General features: G+C 36.9%; 1 protein-coding gene across 1 annotated transcript in view; it reads right to left on the bottom strand.

Annotated features, from left to right (window-relative positions):
• Positions 1 to 320: 320 nt before the first annotated feature.
• lnpa (limb and neural patterns a) overlaps positions 321 to 19,332 on the bottom strand; it is a 40,555-nt gene continuing 21,543 nt past the window's right edge. Inside the window, exon 11 of the mRNA XM_042336428.1 lies at positions 321 to 343. Within this exon, the coding sequence (XP_042192362.1) occupies positions 334 to 343 (10 nt within the window). The 3' untranslated portion in view covers positions 321 to 333. The remainder of the gene's footprint in view (positions 344 to 19,332) is intronic.

Raw genomic sequence — 19,332 nt, 5'->3', positions numbered from 1 at the left:
AATGGCCTATTCTTTAAGCTTTTCTTGCTATTTCCTTACCAAGAATAATTATATTTTGTTTAGTTTGGTATAACAGTACTTTAAAACAAAATCTCTACTTTATCTCCCCTGTGAAGTGCAGCACTGCTTTATAGTTAAGTTCAATAAACTTACCAACATATTCAAACTCTTCCTTCAAGGCCATGCCGTTGTGGGAGAAGCACTGCTGACAGATAAGTGCATATCTGAGAAGATTAACAATAAAACAGTATAAAAGATTAAAGGGCTACAATTGAATTCAAATAACGTCAGAAATCTAGTAAGTAATGTCATACAATTGCAACAAATGATTATTTAACTCCACCTGTTCTGTGGTCCATCACCAACTAAATATTCAATTACTCTATCAACAGCCCCTCGATCCCGAGGGAGGATGGGCCTGGCTAGTGGAGGACCAGGAGGATGTAGACCTGCAATTATAAGAATTCATAGGTTAATACTGGGAAGGGGTTATTTGACACATACTATCACAAAACTATTCTTTATTTGAAACCATACTATGCTAATGTATTTGGCAATGTTCATTGTGGATATTGAACTAAAATAACAAATTGTGCACAAGTTAACCAAACTTGTAAGAATCTTTGATGTTCTACATTTGTGTACAGTTTTACATCTTCAGGTAGCGAATTAGATTTCTTTCATCTCTCTGACTTACCAATAGAGTCGGTTCACAAATATTATTCGAGTTACCTTTACTGAAATTAGTTGCAAGCTATTTTTATTCTAAATTCTATACCAAAATTGGCAATCCTAATCTTCAAGTCTTTGAAGAACGTTTAACTTCAATTGAGGTGTTTGGATGTAGAGAAGCATCAATATTTCTCCAAAGTATCATAGGAGTTGAGGTTGCACTGATGCAATGCTGTGGTACTAACATTGTTTCAGTGTAAAACACACACCAAAAAACAACTTACAGCTGTTTGGAACTGCTGCCAGATGCACTGCAGGGGAAAAATGTTTCAGAAGGATGCACAGAATTAATAACTTAAGGACTTGCAACCCTCGTGATGCAGGAGTCATTTTCTGCTGCTATTCAGGCCAACAGTAATTAATGTAATTAAACATCAAGAGCAATTACGGCAAGATGACTGGTCATTTTTGTAAATCTTGGCAAACTCTTAGCTACCTGCTGGTTATTAATTTACTACCATATGGAAGCCCTGTAGTTCAACGTTTAGTATTTAATTGATTTTCAGTCTGCCGAATGATGTGGAAAACCTAAAAGCAAAAAGGCAGTTCTGATAAATAAACATATTAACAGCTTATGCAACAAATGCCATTGTACAGGATCGTTGAAAATGTTTTACAAACTTTATAATTATCTAAATACAAGAAAATGTAAATGTAATTTTGTTGTTGTATTTTGTTCTCCCAGTGAGTCTGCTTCTACTTTGCTGGCATACATTTATTACCATTTAAACAGGAGTGCTGCAACGTTTTAATAAGCTTAGTCAAGGGTTTTAGAGATATGAGAGACCAGCTGCCAGTGACTAATGGTTAATTAAATATGGAGGTCTACAATATCAGATATCTGATTCTGAAAGCAGAGAAAATAAAACACTCTTTTTGTATAGAAAGAAAATGATCTATTTTATGTACAAAGAAAATTATCCATTTTATTGGTATCCGGGGATAGTACTGAAAGCCGTGATTAAAGTCAAATGCTCCATTTACCCATTCCAGGCATCAGAGTAGCTGGGGAAATGGGCCGTCTCGAGAGTACAGGTGTCTGTGAAACTGCCTGAAGAACTTTTTCTGGGGGTCCACCGGGTGCAGATGTGCTGGGTTGCAGAGCAGGTGTGCCAGCTTGTAGGTCACGTGGGTTTCCCTGGCTTGGATTTTGTGGAGTGGATGGAGTTTGACCTCTCTGACCCGAGGTCCGCTGACGCAGTTCTACTGATGGAGAGGAGAAAGTTATTACAGTCAACATGCTGTGAAAATACGATTTTCTTAATTCATGCAACTGCAGCCAGCAATACAACTCCATGTTCTGAAGAAACTGGTTCATAAGCTTCTCTACTAAACAATTTCCTCTCATGAAAATATTTTTGGAATAGAACTACTATGATAATTGTTAATAATTTCACCAACAATTGAAAACATTGAACACAACTCTCTGCCTGTGTATTTAAGTAAACAAGTTTACCTTGACCAGATCTTGGAGTACCTGGGATTCCAGATGCTGGCTGATCAAGTTCCTATTAACAAAAATATCAAAATGTAATTTATACATTAGAACAGAGGCTTGCTGTGATACTTAATTCAAGGTCCCTTGAAATCTTCCACATTGATAAACTGATCATGAATCTTCAAATCCTTCATATACTGCAATAGTAAACCCAGGTCAATAATTGTTCATGGATTGGAACAAAACAACAAGATTACATTTGTACAGCGCCTTGGGAGGACGTCCCAAGGCGCTGAAAGTGGTTTGGTACGCATGACTGTTTGTGGGACACTGCTGTGTTGGCTGCTGCATTTTGCCCACAAAATATACAGTCAATTCACTCTACAGTATATTCTGTGGAGGGCTTGGAGACGTTTTGAAGATGTGATAAGGTGCTGTATCAAACGCAAGGATTATTATCTTTATCTGTGTCAGTACAGTGTATTTAGTGTATCTAGTATATCCAGTAGTATATCTAATGTAATGAGCTTTAACCTTTCCCAAAGGTATTCTTGCGGGGTGATAACACAATACGTATAACAACTTGCCCTTGCATCTGGAAAAACACGTAGCGTTTTGCAGAGATTGAGCAAGGTATGTGCAAAAAAAAAAAGCTTACACTATTCTGGAAGTACATTTGCAAAGGACACAAGCATCATTTTTTTTGCCATAGAAAGTATGATGATAAGATCCAACCAAAATGCATACATCAGTCATCAATACAAAACAATGAATGAAAAAGTGCAAGTTTTCTTTGTCCATGCATTGATTTGCATGATCAATTTTTGACAGGCACCCAATTTTTATGACACTGAAGATCAATAATTGTTATAACGCCAGCAGAACAGCTGTGCAACTTTTGTCACTGACATTTGACAGATATCAACATTGGACATGAATCTATTAATATGGTCAAAGAAGTGTAATTGATACGACAACCAGGAGTAATTTATAATGAATGGCATCATTCAATTAGTCTGCTAACTGAATTCATCTGAAGTGTTTAACTATGTGGTTTTAAAAAATTCTACAAGTGGATCTTGTAATAGCTGGTCATCTCGATCATATGTCTCAAACATGGTATCAATACAGTATAAACAAACTACTGAAACAAATGCCTATAAAAATTCTCGACATCAAGTCGACACTGAAGTCGCATTCTAAGTATTGCACATACACAAACAAACCTCCACTGAAATCCTTCTTTCACAAAGTGACATCAGCAGCAGGATGCTGGCAATAACATGGGGAAATTCCAATTCATATTAGTACAGGGGAGGCTAGATTTAAAGAACATTTTTTGGAAAGCAGTGAGTAAGTGTAGAGGAAGCTATATATAGCTATGGCCTTACCCAACACAACCGTGCTCAATATTTAAAGGAAAAAAAGTCACAAGTCAAATTAGGTCAGTAAATAAACGTTAATTCATAACCTTGGATGACATACAAAACATACTTTACATGTCATATGTTACTTGTATAATTTGAACTTCATGTACGATGCTATTATTTGGTTATATTGAACCTGTTTACATCAACATCCCAGGGATGTTGACAATAATTTGAACTTCATGTACGATGCTATTATTTGGTTATATTGAACCCGTTTACATCAACATCCCAGGGATGTTGACAAAAATTTGAAGACTTACTTTAGTTTTTTTGGATTCAGGATCAAATCTCTCCAAAATAATTTTGGCATTCTTGTAAGTTTCCTTTTCCATTACTTCTTCAAGCTATTTGGGAAGAAAAAAAGATATTATAGCTGCATATTAGCATGACGTTTCTCATGCATCATAACACTGAGCAGAGTCCTCTTTACCCCAAACCATGCTTACTGACACCATTCTGAAAATCATTCCTACTGAAAATCTAGTTAGATGCATCACAAATCATTATCGTCAATCACTCTTTAGTTACCACAATGACGTTTACTCACTAAAAACTTTACAATGAGATTTTGTTGATTAATTACAATCATTGACAAATTTTCACGAAATAATAATAATGGAACTAACTGGGTTTATGAAATACTACTTCTATTTTCCCCTCAAATTCATATGAGAAAGAGCAATTTTGATAAGTACCTAAATGGGTCACACCTTAGTTATTAAACTAAACATTCTATAATTTTGTTTGTCTTGTATACATAAATTGAGTTCATATTTTATGATGTGACTTCTCATAGACTTTGAGGAGGTGACATCCCAAAGTGGCAGTGGAAAGTTGTAAAGATTTGGTAAAGACTTGTAAAGACTTCCAAAATTACTTTGACAAGTACGAAAATTGACTCCCTCCTTTACAAAATAGTGTCAATGGGTTTCAAGGTAAGGATGAGACTTGATAGCTCACTACATTGAACGAAGAACAGGGTAGTCATTGGGAAAAAACAGAGTGGAATGCCTCAGGAGTCCAGGGTGAGATCTCTCCCACTCCTTATATACCTGAAGTGACTTGGATGTGAATTTCATTACAATGAGGTCAGCTGGTTCCAATAGCTTAGACTAAAAGCTAAAACGCCAGCTGGCCGGACTAATGGGGGGAAATCCGGTCCGGGGAGCCAAAATTTTCCTACAAAGTGTAATTACAATGCCGGTACCAACATTTAGCAGTGTTTTTCCCAAAATGCCAGTATCGGCACTGAAATTGTTTGAATCCCGAGAAAAAAAGACAGTGAATAAGCCATTCTGTGCTCATGGGATTCAAGCTGAGTCAAAATCGATACTGTATCTCTGGCCACTGTGAAAAAGAGACCAAGGACTGCTTACACTATGTCCAGCGTGAGCAAAAAGAGAAATGCACAGGATGCTTGGCTCAAATCGCAATCAAGTTCAGATTCCCAAACGTGACACTGGAGCTATACAGAGCTCTGATTAGGTTTCATTTTGAGTACTGGGCCTAGTTCTGGTTAGCGTGACAAAGAGATCATTGCAAGTCCTATAGATAGTGAAGAGGAGAGAAGCACTGCTGATCCCCAGTAGCTAGATAGATACGCAATGAGGAATGACTAGATGAGCTAGATCTGTTAAGCTTTCATTCATCCGACTCCTTTGTATTATAACATGTTAATGAGGCTACCTGCAATGCTACATACATACACACATACAGTCAATCAACACCCCCCCCATCTCTTCCGAAACATTTTCTAGGTTTATATACAGTTTTCCTTTTAGTTCGTACTTAAGTGACACAGTTGCTCTTTTTGTAATATTTTTAAAAATCGAGACAAATGTGTTTGAACGAACACGCAAATAACCTTTTGTAGGGCATTTTGTTTCTGCTACAGTGAAACATTAAAATGCAAAACAGTCACAGTGGGGAAATTTGTAAAAATATTCAAGGGAACAAACTGTTCAAAATGCCTTGAAGCCTGTTAATTGCATTTAACAGCTTCATTGCGAGGAAACACCAAATATTGTTAATTGTTTAAATATAATGAGGAGAATAATTACATGCACCTACTTCAATAATGGAATTTACAAAAATCTATCAGCAATCATTATTGAAAGTTATTAGACATGACAGTAAATGACAGGCAATTCCTCAGATTTATTTCCTCATAGCAGTTAATGCTATTAATTTAAAGGAGGTCGTTAGCAGAGTGCTTTAAGAAATAAAGTCGGTGTGCCAATTAACCGCTGTCAGCATTGATTTTAGATTATTTATTAGCAGAAGCAATTAGCTTGGTGCAAAATGCCGCAAAAGCTCAATAAAGGCAAAAAAGAGCAATGAAATTTCCTTTAATGACATATAAGGGCCAATATCTCATTAACTTTACTGTTAATCTCAAACCATCAGTGTGGAGAGAGATTTGCAATCTTCTTGTAAACCAAGATAAAATGAACAAATTAAAAATAAACCTGTTTACTACATGAGTACAGGCGAAAGTCAACCATTTGAAAACTGAACAAATTCAGTCCGATCTGCTTCAATTTAATCTGATTGGAATTGGTTTCGGGGAGTATACAGCTCCCAATGAACTGACAAAAAATGTAAAATTGATGTAGGCAGAGGAACAGAACATCTGCTAATGGGGTTTGCACATACCAGAAAGAACTTGATTCAAGTTCAAAGGAGATACTGGCAGCACCCTACGTCAAAAAGAGATGAAGCTCTTGAAATGACATCACTGATACCACATCTAAATAAAACCTTGCATGTTCCAGTTTAAATGCATACTTGTGAATGAAAACTAACACATGTGTATCACTAATATTGCAGTTGAGATTGCTTTCGAATCAAACTGAATTTGCTCAGTTTTCAAATGGTTGACTTTTGCCTGTACTCATGTAATTTATGAACTCAGGTTTATTTTTAATTTATTCATTTTATTTCGGTTTATTACAAGAAGATTGCAAATCTCTCTCCACACTGATGGTTTGAGAACAGTGATCTGTTGCTCTCAAACTATCAGTAACTACATTTATGGTTTGAGATTAACAGTAAAATCTTGCACCCAATTCCTAATATTAATACCTACGCTGATTTGGTTATGCAATGAAGCAAAGTGAAACCTGTAAATGATCTTTAAAAGGCACTGCTGAACAAAGTATTTGCCTGGAAATGAATGTAACCATCATAAATTCGATCCAATATTGTGAAGTTCGCTAATGCGTGGCTGTTCCAAGCACTTAAAACTCCATTGTGGAATCCCTCCAACTCGTTCGCTCCCTCCCCTCATTTGAGGTACCTCTCAAGATGTTTAATATATTTAGCAGTGAAACAATATTTGGAATTCTTGCTTTTCTTTTCTCCCTCATGTTTCTCGGCAGAACTGAATTTCTTGCCACTGTACTCCTTCATCACTTATCAACATTAGTATCTTCTCCAGAGCATCAATCCTAGTCAAAGAACAACAGTTTAGTTCTTGACCAATTAACACTGCCACAGTTGAGCACAATAGATATTGTACCAAATAAGGCAAAATCTGAAGAGCTATCCTATCTGAAGGAAAAATATATTTTAAAAAATGTAAAATTGAATTTGCATAAAATACTTAACAACGACCTACCTAATTTACTTTTAGATCTCATATTCATGGATAACTTAAGCACTCAGAAATTCTCTTTTGAAATGTTCCTGAACAATTTTGCTAAACCGTAATAAGAGCAAGTGAAGCCAGCAGTCGCCAAACTAGTTTTGTTATGTGGTCATGTCGAACTTCAAAGTACAAGCACAATTTAAGATTGTACATCAGAAAAGCATAATCAAGTAGTTGCAAAATATAGCCATTTGAACCATTTCTATATTCTACGATCCTCAGTGGGTTTCCTAGCCAGTTTTTTATGCAGAATTAGGGCCTGTTTTTTACTCAATTGACCATCGAAACACATTTCGTGAAGAGTTCAGTGGCAAAGGTTACAACTGTATCCCATAAGTTTAAATCCAGACTAAATCAGTCTGAATCCAGTCTAAATGGATGAGAGGACAGAATGCTGACCCGCTACCAATTCAATGGATTTCGGCACCAGTTTTAAAGTTCAATACATACTTTAAGCTGAAATTCACGCATTGAAACAAAATTCTACCAGCTAAGTACCTCAAACCTTATTAGAGCAACTAACTAGTACTATATTAATAATGTATGCTGCATCAGCTGTTGCAATAACATAAAAAGGTTTAATTGGGGCATCGTGGCCAGTCTCTAAAGTCATTAAGTATTTAATTCTGAAATGATTCTCCCACGTCAGTTCACAAAACTAAAATGGTACATTTTTACAGGGTTTGACATAAATACTTGCCATTTACAGAAATGACTGGACACTAACCATTAAAATGGCAAACGTGATTCTTCAAATCTCAGCCGTTTAAAAAATGTCTCTGCACTTATACTAAATTTTCAGATTCATTGACATATCATTATATTCAAGTTACCAACGCTACCAACGTTTATGAATTATTTCGGGTCATCAGTAAAACAATTGTTCTGATAGAAACTTCCCTTTAAGAAAGTCTCTAATTTTTCTACAGGAACTACTGGTGAACGTTTGTGATGGAATTTATGGGGTTGTATCTATTGAATTACAAATCATTAAGTCTGAGACTTAGTTTGGCGTTTCATTACCACCTTGTTTAATATTTAATTTTAGTTTGGTTATTCTGCATTTCCATTTATCTTACCTTATTTTCTATTAAATTGTTTTACTGTAAAGATTTTTTTACGGAGACACTTTTGTTTGAACTTAATGGGAATGAGTCATTTATACTCCCACCCCTAAAGTGTATCACTGGCAACAGAGGTATAGTTACTGTTCAAATCTGGCCAGTGATCTTTGAAGACAGCTGAGAACCAGAATATACCAGCTCAACAGTAATAAATAGGCTCAGCCTCTACTGTAAAAGGCCTTGGAAAAAGCCAGGTCGTTTGAAGGACAGGAGTACAGCAGATTTCCATTATGATGTGATTAACATACGAGCTCTTAAGTTATCCAGTGTTTTACATTAAAATTAGTTCCTTATTTTATTATTAATAATAATTCTCGCATTTGGTATAGCAGCTTTATACGTTGGAAGGATATCTCAAAGAGCATCGCAGGATTCACTGTGAAATGGAGTGACTGTATTTGTAGCCAAACACGACAATATAATTATGCATGGCAATGTCCCACAACAGCCATGAAACAAATCACCATTTTTTTATATTTGGGGAATTGTTGACCCATGGCACTGGGAGAACTCTCTTCTCTGTTCAAATAGTGCCAGCTCGGGTGTACACCCTTCCAACATGAAAGGCGCTTTATAAACATAATTTTGTTGCTTTTGTACTGATCTGCGGGAAAACTTAATGGCTGTTTGTGGCACGTTGATGTGGACAAACTGCCTGTCGTGTTTGCCTACAAATAAACAGTCACCACATTTTAAGTAAATCCTGTGAAGCATGCTGAGGTATCCTCACCACATTGAGGAAATACACGGATTATTTAATACATACTAAATAAGTTGTCAAATTTTAAAATGGAAGCTTATTTTGCCTGAAAGCTACTAAATCAATGATCAAAAAAATCTGAAGCAAGAAAATGGTTTTCAAAAAAATATTAATATTAATTCAAAAAGGTTTACAGAACTTACAATTTTCTTGCGTTGTACTTTTAAATCTTCGAGGGCATCACCTGTAATAAGTTTTGAAAGACTTTGGTTTAAACTTACCCAAAATTACATGGCAAATAATTTAGCAAAATTGTCCACAGGATTAGTATAACTTTAAATGTTTCATACAACAATGTGCAAAATTACTTACTGTTCCTTTCGGTCCTTTTGCGAAACAGCCAAATCAAAGCTTTTCTTATTAACCAAACCCTGAAAAACAAAGGCAGAAATATAAATATTATTGCAGTATTTTAAGGTTGAAGTCATATGCATTTATTTTTCATTATTCTACCCGTTACTATCAGAATTACATTGCCCCCCCATCAACAAAAAGTGAATTAAAAATTTAGAACCTGAAATTATACGAAGACCGTGGCTGAATTTGAATCATTACTTATTCTAAATAGACGTCAGTATTACAGAATTATGGTGTGAACATCTATAACTTGTACCAATGGAAAACAATAACACTGGTTGTCGAGCTTTGCTGTTCAACAATCATGACCGTTACGTAAGCGCTCTGAGAAGCGTGAAGGGCGCTATATAAATGCATGTTGTTGTTACTTACAGGACAGGAAATAAAAACCCTGGAAGTGCAAGGGTTAGTCGTGAAGTCCATTCCTCTGGAAACCACCAGAAGTACACAAATATAAATGTAACGATATAAAGAACTGATGAATACAGGACCAATCTCCCAACCCAAATCTTCTGCAGTCTCTGATTCTTTTCCCTGAATTCTTCCAATGCGTTTACTTCCTGCAAAGAAAAAATAATTTATTGCATCAACATTTGTTTTCTTCTGATCCTTGAAACATCAATCTTAAGACTGCTGAAACACTGGGTATGGATAGATAAAGCAACACCTCAGAACACACCCCAGTTGAGCATGGGCTCATTTATAACATTGATTCAAAAGGTCTACTGTGGTCCTGCACTATACCAGAAAAGTGGTAAAAGATGACTAGCCAGCTTCAACCACTACAAAAATAGCCATCTTCCCAGAAGTGGGATCAGTGGCATTTCTTTTCATGGTCTCGCAATAACATGTCTGTCTTATTTTATGGATTTAAGATACTAAGTCATAAAATGTTTGCCCTGTTGACATTCAGAGATACTGAATTGTTTCAATACATTCAACTTATTTTTTTACTAAAAAGTTACTGTGGATGTATAAAACAACAATGTTGCGCATTAAAACTGTTGCCCGGCACCTTGCAAAATAAATTCCTGAAGGTGATTTCAATCCTCATTGCAAATGAAACTAGGAAAGGAGGAATATAAGGACTTAATCAAATCTGTACTCCCGAAATACAATAACTTTTAAGAAACGGTGGAACATGACAAAAATTAAAAATATGACTCCAGGTTGCAGACTACCAAAACTCTCAGTGATTTTTGTTTCCTTGATCTTCAAAATTTGAAGAACAATAAATAACACTCGCTATTTGTAAAAGATGAAAGTTGACTCAAAGGTTGTAAAAATTTCATCAATTTAATGAGTAAAATGCTTCCTTGTCACTCTTAAAACAGAATAATAATGCCTGGATGGAGTGTATTTTGTTTAAGGAATTCCCACTAGATAAATGAAAAAAAATAGCATATTTTATAGAGTGAAGAAGCTTCGCTTAAACACAATGAATACTTTGAACCTTGCCACTCCTGCAATGAGCCAACTAATGTTTTCAGTAGTAGCTGAAGCTTAAGTTTAGGGGAAAGGGTGTTATGGAGCAGCCTATGAAAGTTCAATACCAGATGGGTATTGTTGAAAATTTGCCAATTCTTTTTTTTCATTCTTCTTTGTTCTTATTCAGTTTTATTCTCTATCCTCTCTTCCCTTTCCCCCTCTACACCCCTGCCACCGCTCCACCCCAAAAGCAGCAGATGCTTTCCAGCTGGTTCTTAGATCCACAGGGAAGATGCAAGGAGAGAAAAAAAATCTGCTGCAACAGTCAAGTTCTACAGTCTCGGCAATTCATAAACAGAACTCTAAAACTTGAGCACGTAAATACTTTGTTTAAGCACATGCTTCAGTGAAACACCACTTAGTAATGGAGAACAAACCCACAAGAAGTGTATAAATTTTCAATTGTTTGTTTTCTTCAACTATTTATTTATATGAATGATTACATCCAATTGTGAATTACTATTTGCTTGTTTCCAGGCTTGCACCATTTACTGTGAGAAGACAAGACAGGAGGACCCACTTCCATCCAAAACCAATTCTCCATATACCAGCTAATCACATACAGAGATAACTAAAGACAATGTGTATGGCAGTTTTACGCTTTCCCCCCTTTGGAAACAGCTTATCCCAAGTTATTACTCAACGGATCTGAACATAAACATTCACGACCCTATTATACGTCCAGTATCGGTAGGCTTTCTCCACTTTGTAATACATCAGTGACTATTAAGGAACTAGATTGTTTTAATCTTATTCTAATCATTTCATATCCCATAATATCAGTGACTTAAAAAAAATCTAAATCAAGGTATCGGCCAGTCTCAGAATAAATTATGGTGGAAATTTGTTTGAAAAGTTTCTAAAGGAGTGATAGTCAATACTGGAGCAAAACAGCATTTGTTACATTTACCCACTATATGCAAAAAGAACCAAAGGTTTTTAGGATGGGTAATGAATGGCGAGAGGGAAGCTGTGAGTTTGACAGATTTAACAAGGGAGCAAAATGAGTGGCTGAGGAAGTAGGGTTGGTGGACAATCATAGAGCATAAAAAATAATAAATTGTCTTCTAAATAAATAACTAGCTTGGGATATAAAACATTGTATTCAAAAGGTCTAGTATGGCTTAAACATATAACTGGACCAAAATACTTCACAATATCCTACATCATAGATAAAGTGAAATAAGAGAAAACTACCTTGTCAATTTTTTCCAGAATGTCTATCGTGGAAGGTTTAGCCTGTAGAAGAAAAACAAATGTTACAAAGGAAATCTTCCAATGTATTCACTCTTGTGAGCATTAATCTAAAGCACACGTGGCCTTTTGTGTTTACGCTTTTTATTCAATGGCCAATGCATCAAATTCAATTGCTCTGATTTGTAGATCTCTGGTTCAAACGAGTGACTATCCATACATTGTTTGCACCATCAATGTCATGCAATAACAGATTAAGCAAATGCACGAAAAGTTTTGATATTAATCAGTCATCAATCTGATAGCACATAATGCCAAACTTTCTACCTAAAACTCAAATTAGTTATGCAAGTGACAGCAAGGTTCGATCACTTCATTATTTTAGAGGGAAAAAATACGGTCATTATGGAATATTTCATATTGATAAAACTCTCCTCAATCAAACAAGTGATTGAAATAAATTTCCTCATGAAAGGCACCACGTCACCCTTGAAGCTCTAGCCTTAGAATAGTTGAAAAAAACATTCAACATTGCAGCATGATAGCTCATTAAGGGCCCCATGAACCCTCTAACCTTTACTATCTTACCACCAGCCCATTTGTATCTTCTATGCGGTGTGTATAACCTTTCCCAGCCTATTTTTACCACAAGCAAACATGGGATAGTGGAAGATATTAACACTATTGCAGCGAGCACATGGCACCCTCCCATACCTTTACAAAATACTGTATGTTTTGAAGGTCCTACATCAATACTCCATGCCCACACACCAGTAGGGTATAAAACACTTCAGTATCAATAAACTAATCACATCAAATTATAATAAAGAAAATATAAACTAAGTTTGCAAAAGGAAATATGCAAACCAAATACTTAGAGGAACAAATTTGACACAGGAAACTCAATTGTGCAAATAAAGCATAAACATCCATTCCCACCAAATATTTTCCAGATAATGAAAATAAATTTGTTAGCCTTTCCTGCACTTATTCACAGCCTAGACAGCATTCCTCTCATTTTACATTCCCTGCTGAGGAGGTCATGTAAATTAGGCAGCTCAGATTTATTAGAGCGGTACATGCAGAAGGTTGCAGGTTATCATAGGTTTAATCTGCAAGGATGCAGTTTCTTTACTAGAAAACTATTATAGCACTTTATTATGGAAGAAAACCATCTTGCTCTAACTGGATAGCCATGACTCAATAGTTCAACACAAGGTTCCGCTAATATCTACTTAATTTGCATTTCATGTAGTGCTTTTCATGCTGGGTCAATGTCTTAAAGCGCTTCATAGGATTTACTGTAAAGTGTAATGACAGTATTTGTAGTTAAACATGGCAGCCAATTTGTGCACAGCAATGTCTCACAATCCACTCGGAATTAAATGCTTATTTTTTGTTATCGCAGGATTGTTGTCCAATAGTACCATGGGATCTTCAACATCCACCAGAACAGGTAGGCGGGATCTCAGTTTAATATCTCAACCAAAGGATGTCAGCTCTGACAATACAGCGCTCCGCCTGCACTGCATTGGGGTGTCACCCTCAATGAAGTTCCAAGTCCCAACCTGGGGCTTAAACCCATAACTTTGTGACTCAGAGGCGAGGGCGCTTCCAATTGAGCCAGGCAGACAGAGGAGTTAATTTCTACCTCAGTAGTTCAATTAAGGGCTCCTCTAGAAGCAGCACTGAACTGGCAGAAAATATAAAAATTGGATACAATAATAATGATAATAATCCTTGCATTTGATATAGCGCCTGATCACATCGTTGAGGTTTCTCAAAGACTTCAAAAAATATATTGTAAAGTAGGATTGTGTATTTTTCCAAACTGCAAATTCTAAACATGCATTGTTTGTTCAAAATAAATGGGTGAAATCTACAGCAGCAGACATTTCTTTTCAATCTGTTAATATAAAAGATCCAGAAGAGTATATAAGGCAACAAATTAAATTCTTAAAACGGAGGATTTGATCATCTCAAACAGAAACAAAAGATTTTCTAATGAAAGCTGAAAGTCCTACTTCAAGAATGCATCACTACTGCCACAGGTAACGACAAAATAAGTTATACACGCGTTTAAATTGATATTGGCTGTCAATGGGTATAAAACCCAGTGGGCAGTACTTTAACTATTTATGTCACCAACACATTAAATGAGAACATTTAAATTAAGCAGCTATACCACAGATGGGTGCCATGTAATCTGGCATTCATCCAGTGAAGGATGAAGATCAAGGAGTACACAAGCTGTCTAGTTGCAGCCGTTTCCCTTAAGTGGGATACAAGTACTTGTTTATTTTTTAATACATCATAGGTCAAGCAAGAGAAAACAAGAGAGAGTAAATTGTGTCCTATCCATTGGTCATTCAGTTAAGCAACTGAACTGTCCTTTACATAGGGTACCATCACTTGTGGAGGAGCAAAACCAAGGTTTCTGATAAAAGTGTCCTCAAACTTGGGATCAATGTTCTGCCCCAACTTTCACAGATTTGGTGTGAAGTATATTTTTTATATTTATGCAGAAAATATTTCAATGACCTGATCAATATCTGTGATTAAAAAAAACACGTTTCCGCAGAGCGAGCTCTTCAAACCAACCAGTTTGATTTAAAAAGTTGCCACTAAAAAAAATACTTTCCCAAAAAGAAACGAGAGGAGTTATTGCAATGTAAAGGTGAACTGTTCATTTGGAAACAGATTTTTGCTGCCTCATTTTACACTAACAAACGAGAGTACCAAACTAAAGTATCTCAGGTGGCTGGATATCAAGGATCAAAAGTATCAAAATTATCAAGTGTGGCTTGACTGCTACAAATGGGATTCAAATTCCCACAGGGATATTCTGTACAATTTCACATTGGAAAAGAAAGGAGCAGAAAGAGAGGAGAGAAGACTTCAGATCTTATGTTCTAAATACATTTGATTTGGGGGATGAATGAAACGTTCCTGGAGGAGTTTCATTTTTGGCTTAAATACAGCAACCCTCAGCAATAAACACAGCAATCAAATCATTATCTTGGATTGCTGCATTTAGAGAAAGAACACAATACACTATAGTTTACAGTTGCTTAGTGCATCTTGACATTACCCTACAATGGTACGAGAGTAGTTTGCAATATAATAATGTAGTTTGGTGAGCATGGTGGGTGTTTGCCTGTGCAGTTGCCTACCACCCATCAACAATCTCTCAATCCAGACTTCATTTGGTGATTCCCTTGACAAGACTCATCAATCCTACCCAGTCATCTTCTGTATCTTAGCTGAGTCAATGTTCATTAAGAAATACTGAGTGATGATCAGACACATTGTCATGGTGTAACTCTTCAATTGCGTTGCATCTTTCGCAGCTGATCCATAAACACCAAATAGACATTCAATCCTAGGATTCTGTGCTGACTACTGATTATGTGACAATTGTTGTCACAGATGCAGTATAGGCTCTTCGGCCCAAAATTCAATCATAATCAGTCACTCTGGAGCCTCTAAAAGACAAAATGATGTTTTCCTGCAATAAGACCAATCTAAAAGAACCACAGCACCGCCTTGATAACAATTGATCTGTGTTTAAATGATGCTCCAATGTTTAAAAAAATGTTTGGATCCGTCAAAAGGAACACTTGAAGCTCAATGGAAACTACCATCGGCAAAATGTGTTTTTCAAAGTAGAAATGGATCACAAAACACACACAACATACACATAGAAATTCAATTACTCACTCTTGAGGTCACTGGCTCATAGGATGAACATTTTTTAAACTTCCCCTAACCCAGGGACATTTAAACCATCCCTACTGCCACCATAGGCCTGACATTCAACATTAAGTGTTGAATCGAACACTGATTTCTTGCTCCACACTCTGACAACATGGCATATTTTGAACACAAAAATTAATCATTACCCCAAATATCAGATAGCCAGTTTATAATGACTATTATAATGAGTGGGATCAAACAACTCATGAGTGCCACAAATAGACAAACAAACTATGTTAAGACTTGCTTACAGCGACAGACGTTTAAATAAAAATTATTAAAATGCACTATTTTTGGAGCTTTAGTCGAGGTAGCTCTGGAGACTGAGCACAGTTGGAAATTAGTCTCTGTTCTTGCACCTGAAGTATGCAAATGAGGCAAACAAGTTTATTCAACCATCTCTACTGATATGAACGGTATTAAGCTATTGTATCTTCAGGGACCAATAAAACATTCCAGCAAAAATCTAAACTTACGGAAAAGGACTTGGTTTAACTGTTGGTAAATATATTTACTGTTATTCTACTTAATCCATGAACAGGTTTACCTCGTGGGGAGGTAAACATTCAAGGGGCTTTATAAGATTTCAATTACTTTTCCCTGATCAGATGATAGGTCAATACCTCAGGGACTACTCCCATTTGATTTTCTAGGCTTTAGTTCCAACTGTCCTTATCTTTCCTGATAAGACTTTGAAGGCCTAATATTACTTAAGTGTTTTTAACCCAAAAAGCAGCCTGGCTCAAGTTTGTAGCACTTTCATCTATTGGTCAGACGCTTGTGCGGCAAAGCCCACATTGGGTCTTTGCGCTAGGGGTGGAGGGTGGGGTTGCTGCATTGTCAGTGGTGCCATCTTTTAAATTAGATATTAAACTGCGGTCTTGTCTGCCTGTTCAGGTTGATGTTAAGAGATCTCATGACATTGTTTGAAAAGTGAAAGCAGTTTCTGTCGGTGTCCCGGTCAACAATCCTTTGATAAAAGTGGTGATTCACTTCATGGATGTTTGAGGGACACTTCTGTGCGCAAATCCGCTGCTATGTTTGCCTATAAATAGTCACTGCAATTTGTAGAAACTGTTCTTGAACTTATAGATGGTATATCAAATGTGAAGATTATTATTTTATTTCACTATGTCATTCATCTAAGCACCAACACACCTTCCTGATCAGTTTCTTCAAAGGTTACATTTTAATATGAATCTAACTGCCCGATTGCTCAGTTGATAAAATCATTGCTCGACATGAAACCGGGTTGTACAGACAAAGGAGCTCCACATTCAGTCCTGTGAAGCATATGCTGATTTTAGCCAAGCTAGGAGCAGGAGCATGCATCAGCCTAGAAACGAAAGAGAAGAGAACGAAAAACCAAGATCATCTGGAGTTCCTCTTCTTGATCACTATCCTGTAACTCCTGCAGTAAAATACACGTGGGTAGATCTCAGGGAACCAGAAGAAAGGGAGGCCATCCCAGAAAGAACAGACATCAAGGAACTAAAGACGATAGTAACTGGAGACATAAGCGCTTGGTGTTCAGGCAACAAAAGCTCTGCAGCAATTGCAGACATCAGTGAGTTGGAAACAAGCCATATTTTGCAAAGTTGTTTTGCAAAGGAGAATGCTTAATTGATTTCTATTGTAATAATCATTGTAGTTTGTTTATCTTCAACCATAATGTTTGCTATTTGCTCGACCATGCTAACTTCCTGCTCGCCGGACTTTCCAACTCTTCCCTCTTCAAGCTGCAGATCATTCAGAACTCAACAGCTTGTGTGCCCCCCTCCCCGCACCAAACTCTATAAACTGATCACCCCCATCATTGCCTGGCTTCACTGGCTCCCCATCCCTCAGAGGATTGAGTTTAAAATTCTTGTACTCAACTTTAAAGCCCACCATGATCTTGCTCCTCCCTACCTCCATTAACACCATACCAACCAGTCTGGTCCCTCCGCTCAGCGGGCACTGGCCTGCTTCACGTCCCCCGCTTGGCCCATTCCGCCATTTGTGGTCGGGCCTTCAGCTTTTCTGCCCCAACCCTCTGGAACTTCATCTCAGAATCCTTACGTCTCGCCCCTCCCTTGCTTCCTTGAAGTACCGTCTCAAAGACTTTCCTCTTTGATTATGCTTTCTGCCACCCTCCTCCAAAGTTTGAAATGGGACTTATCCTACATTAATATGGTGTTAGCAGCCAGCAGATCAATGTGCATTAACTTTAAATCCTAGTGTAATAATGGCCTGATTTAAGTGAACTCGTGAAGAACAGGGATGCCCAATATTCACTTGTGGTTCTCTTGCCTCAATCATTGATCTTACCGAAATCCAGACGAATACCACTGGCAGTTGGAATGTGTACAATTTGGATAAAATGGGGTTATGATCAAGTTCTGCACCATGATATGTCATTTGGGAACTGCTGCTTGTTCAGTTGAATTTGATCAATTCATTGTGCTCTTGCCTCCCTTTCTTCGCTTACTACAACTCATTCCTCAAACCATATCTTTGCTCTATACTTAACCATGGCTAAGGGTGGAAAGAGAAGAAAAATTAAAATGTTCCTAGCCTTCCAAGTCTCCCTACACTTCATGACATCAATCAACGGCAGGCAAGCCCCCTGTTCCCAAAGTCACTCTATAATTGGAACTATACTGTGTGTGCTCTGGGTAACAATTCATCCAATCTCTCTTCCCTGTAGGAAGTACCTTTAGCCATCTCAGTTGTGTTCTCAGACAGCATGGTTGAGTTTCGGAATCCACCCTACTAATGATGAATCATCGGATCTTTTTATATTAATGGGGCGGAAGAAGAGAAATATGCACAGAAACTAAATGTACATAATTTTCTTCAAAATTGTTTCATTTGAAAACCTGTTCCCTTTCTCACTAATTCTTCACTATTCAGCGACCAAATATCAAACCAGTGTAATTCAAGTCAGGTGTTGGTTTCAAAAATATAATTCTCTTTTCATGTTACATGTATAGTAGTTAAGCAGTTAAAATATTTGCAGGTAGTATTTTGAAAATATGCTAGTATAAATAAACCACAAGCTTTTTTGATACGCAAAATAAAAACTATAGAGGCTAACTTTAGTCAGTAGCAACATTTAACTGGGTAATATTTTTCACAACAGCCAGACATCAAAAGTAAACTGCCTAAATTTACAAATATATTTTTAATACGATTTGTGCAAGATAGTGGGAAAGAGTCTACAGAAAGTGATAAGGAAAAAGGTAGCAGAAATAAGACCACAAAAGCATCTATCAATTTAGCAGAGGCCATTTGGCTCAATTCTGCTCAGATTAATTAGGAAGCTGCCAATCAGGGTTGTGACCATCAAGGAGGATTTAGGACTCGTGACATGTTTCAGGTTGGGCCTGCGCGTTACAGTATGAGCAGCCCCGGGCTCAGTG

The sequence above is a fragment of the Callorhinchus milii genome, unplaced genomic scaffold (genome assembly GCF_018977255.1).
Source record: "Callorhinchus milii isolate IMCB2004 unplaced genomic scaffold, IMCB_Cmil_1.0 Scaffold6, whole genome shotgun sequence".
In the NCBI taxonomy this organism is placed as follows: Eukaryota; Metazoa; Chordata; class Chondrichthyes; order Chimaeriformes; family Callorhinchidae; genus Callorhinchus; species Callorhinchus milii.
The sequence above is the reverse complement of the archived record's forward strand: the minus strand, read 5'-3'. Positions and strand labels throughout refer to the sequence as shown.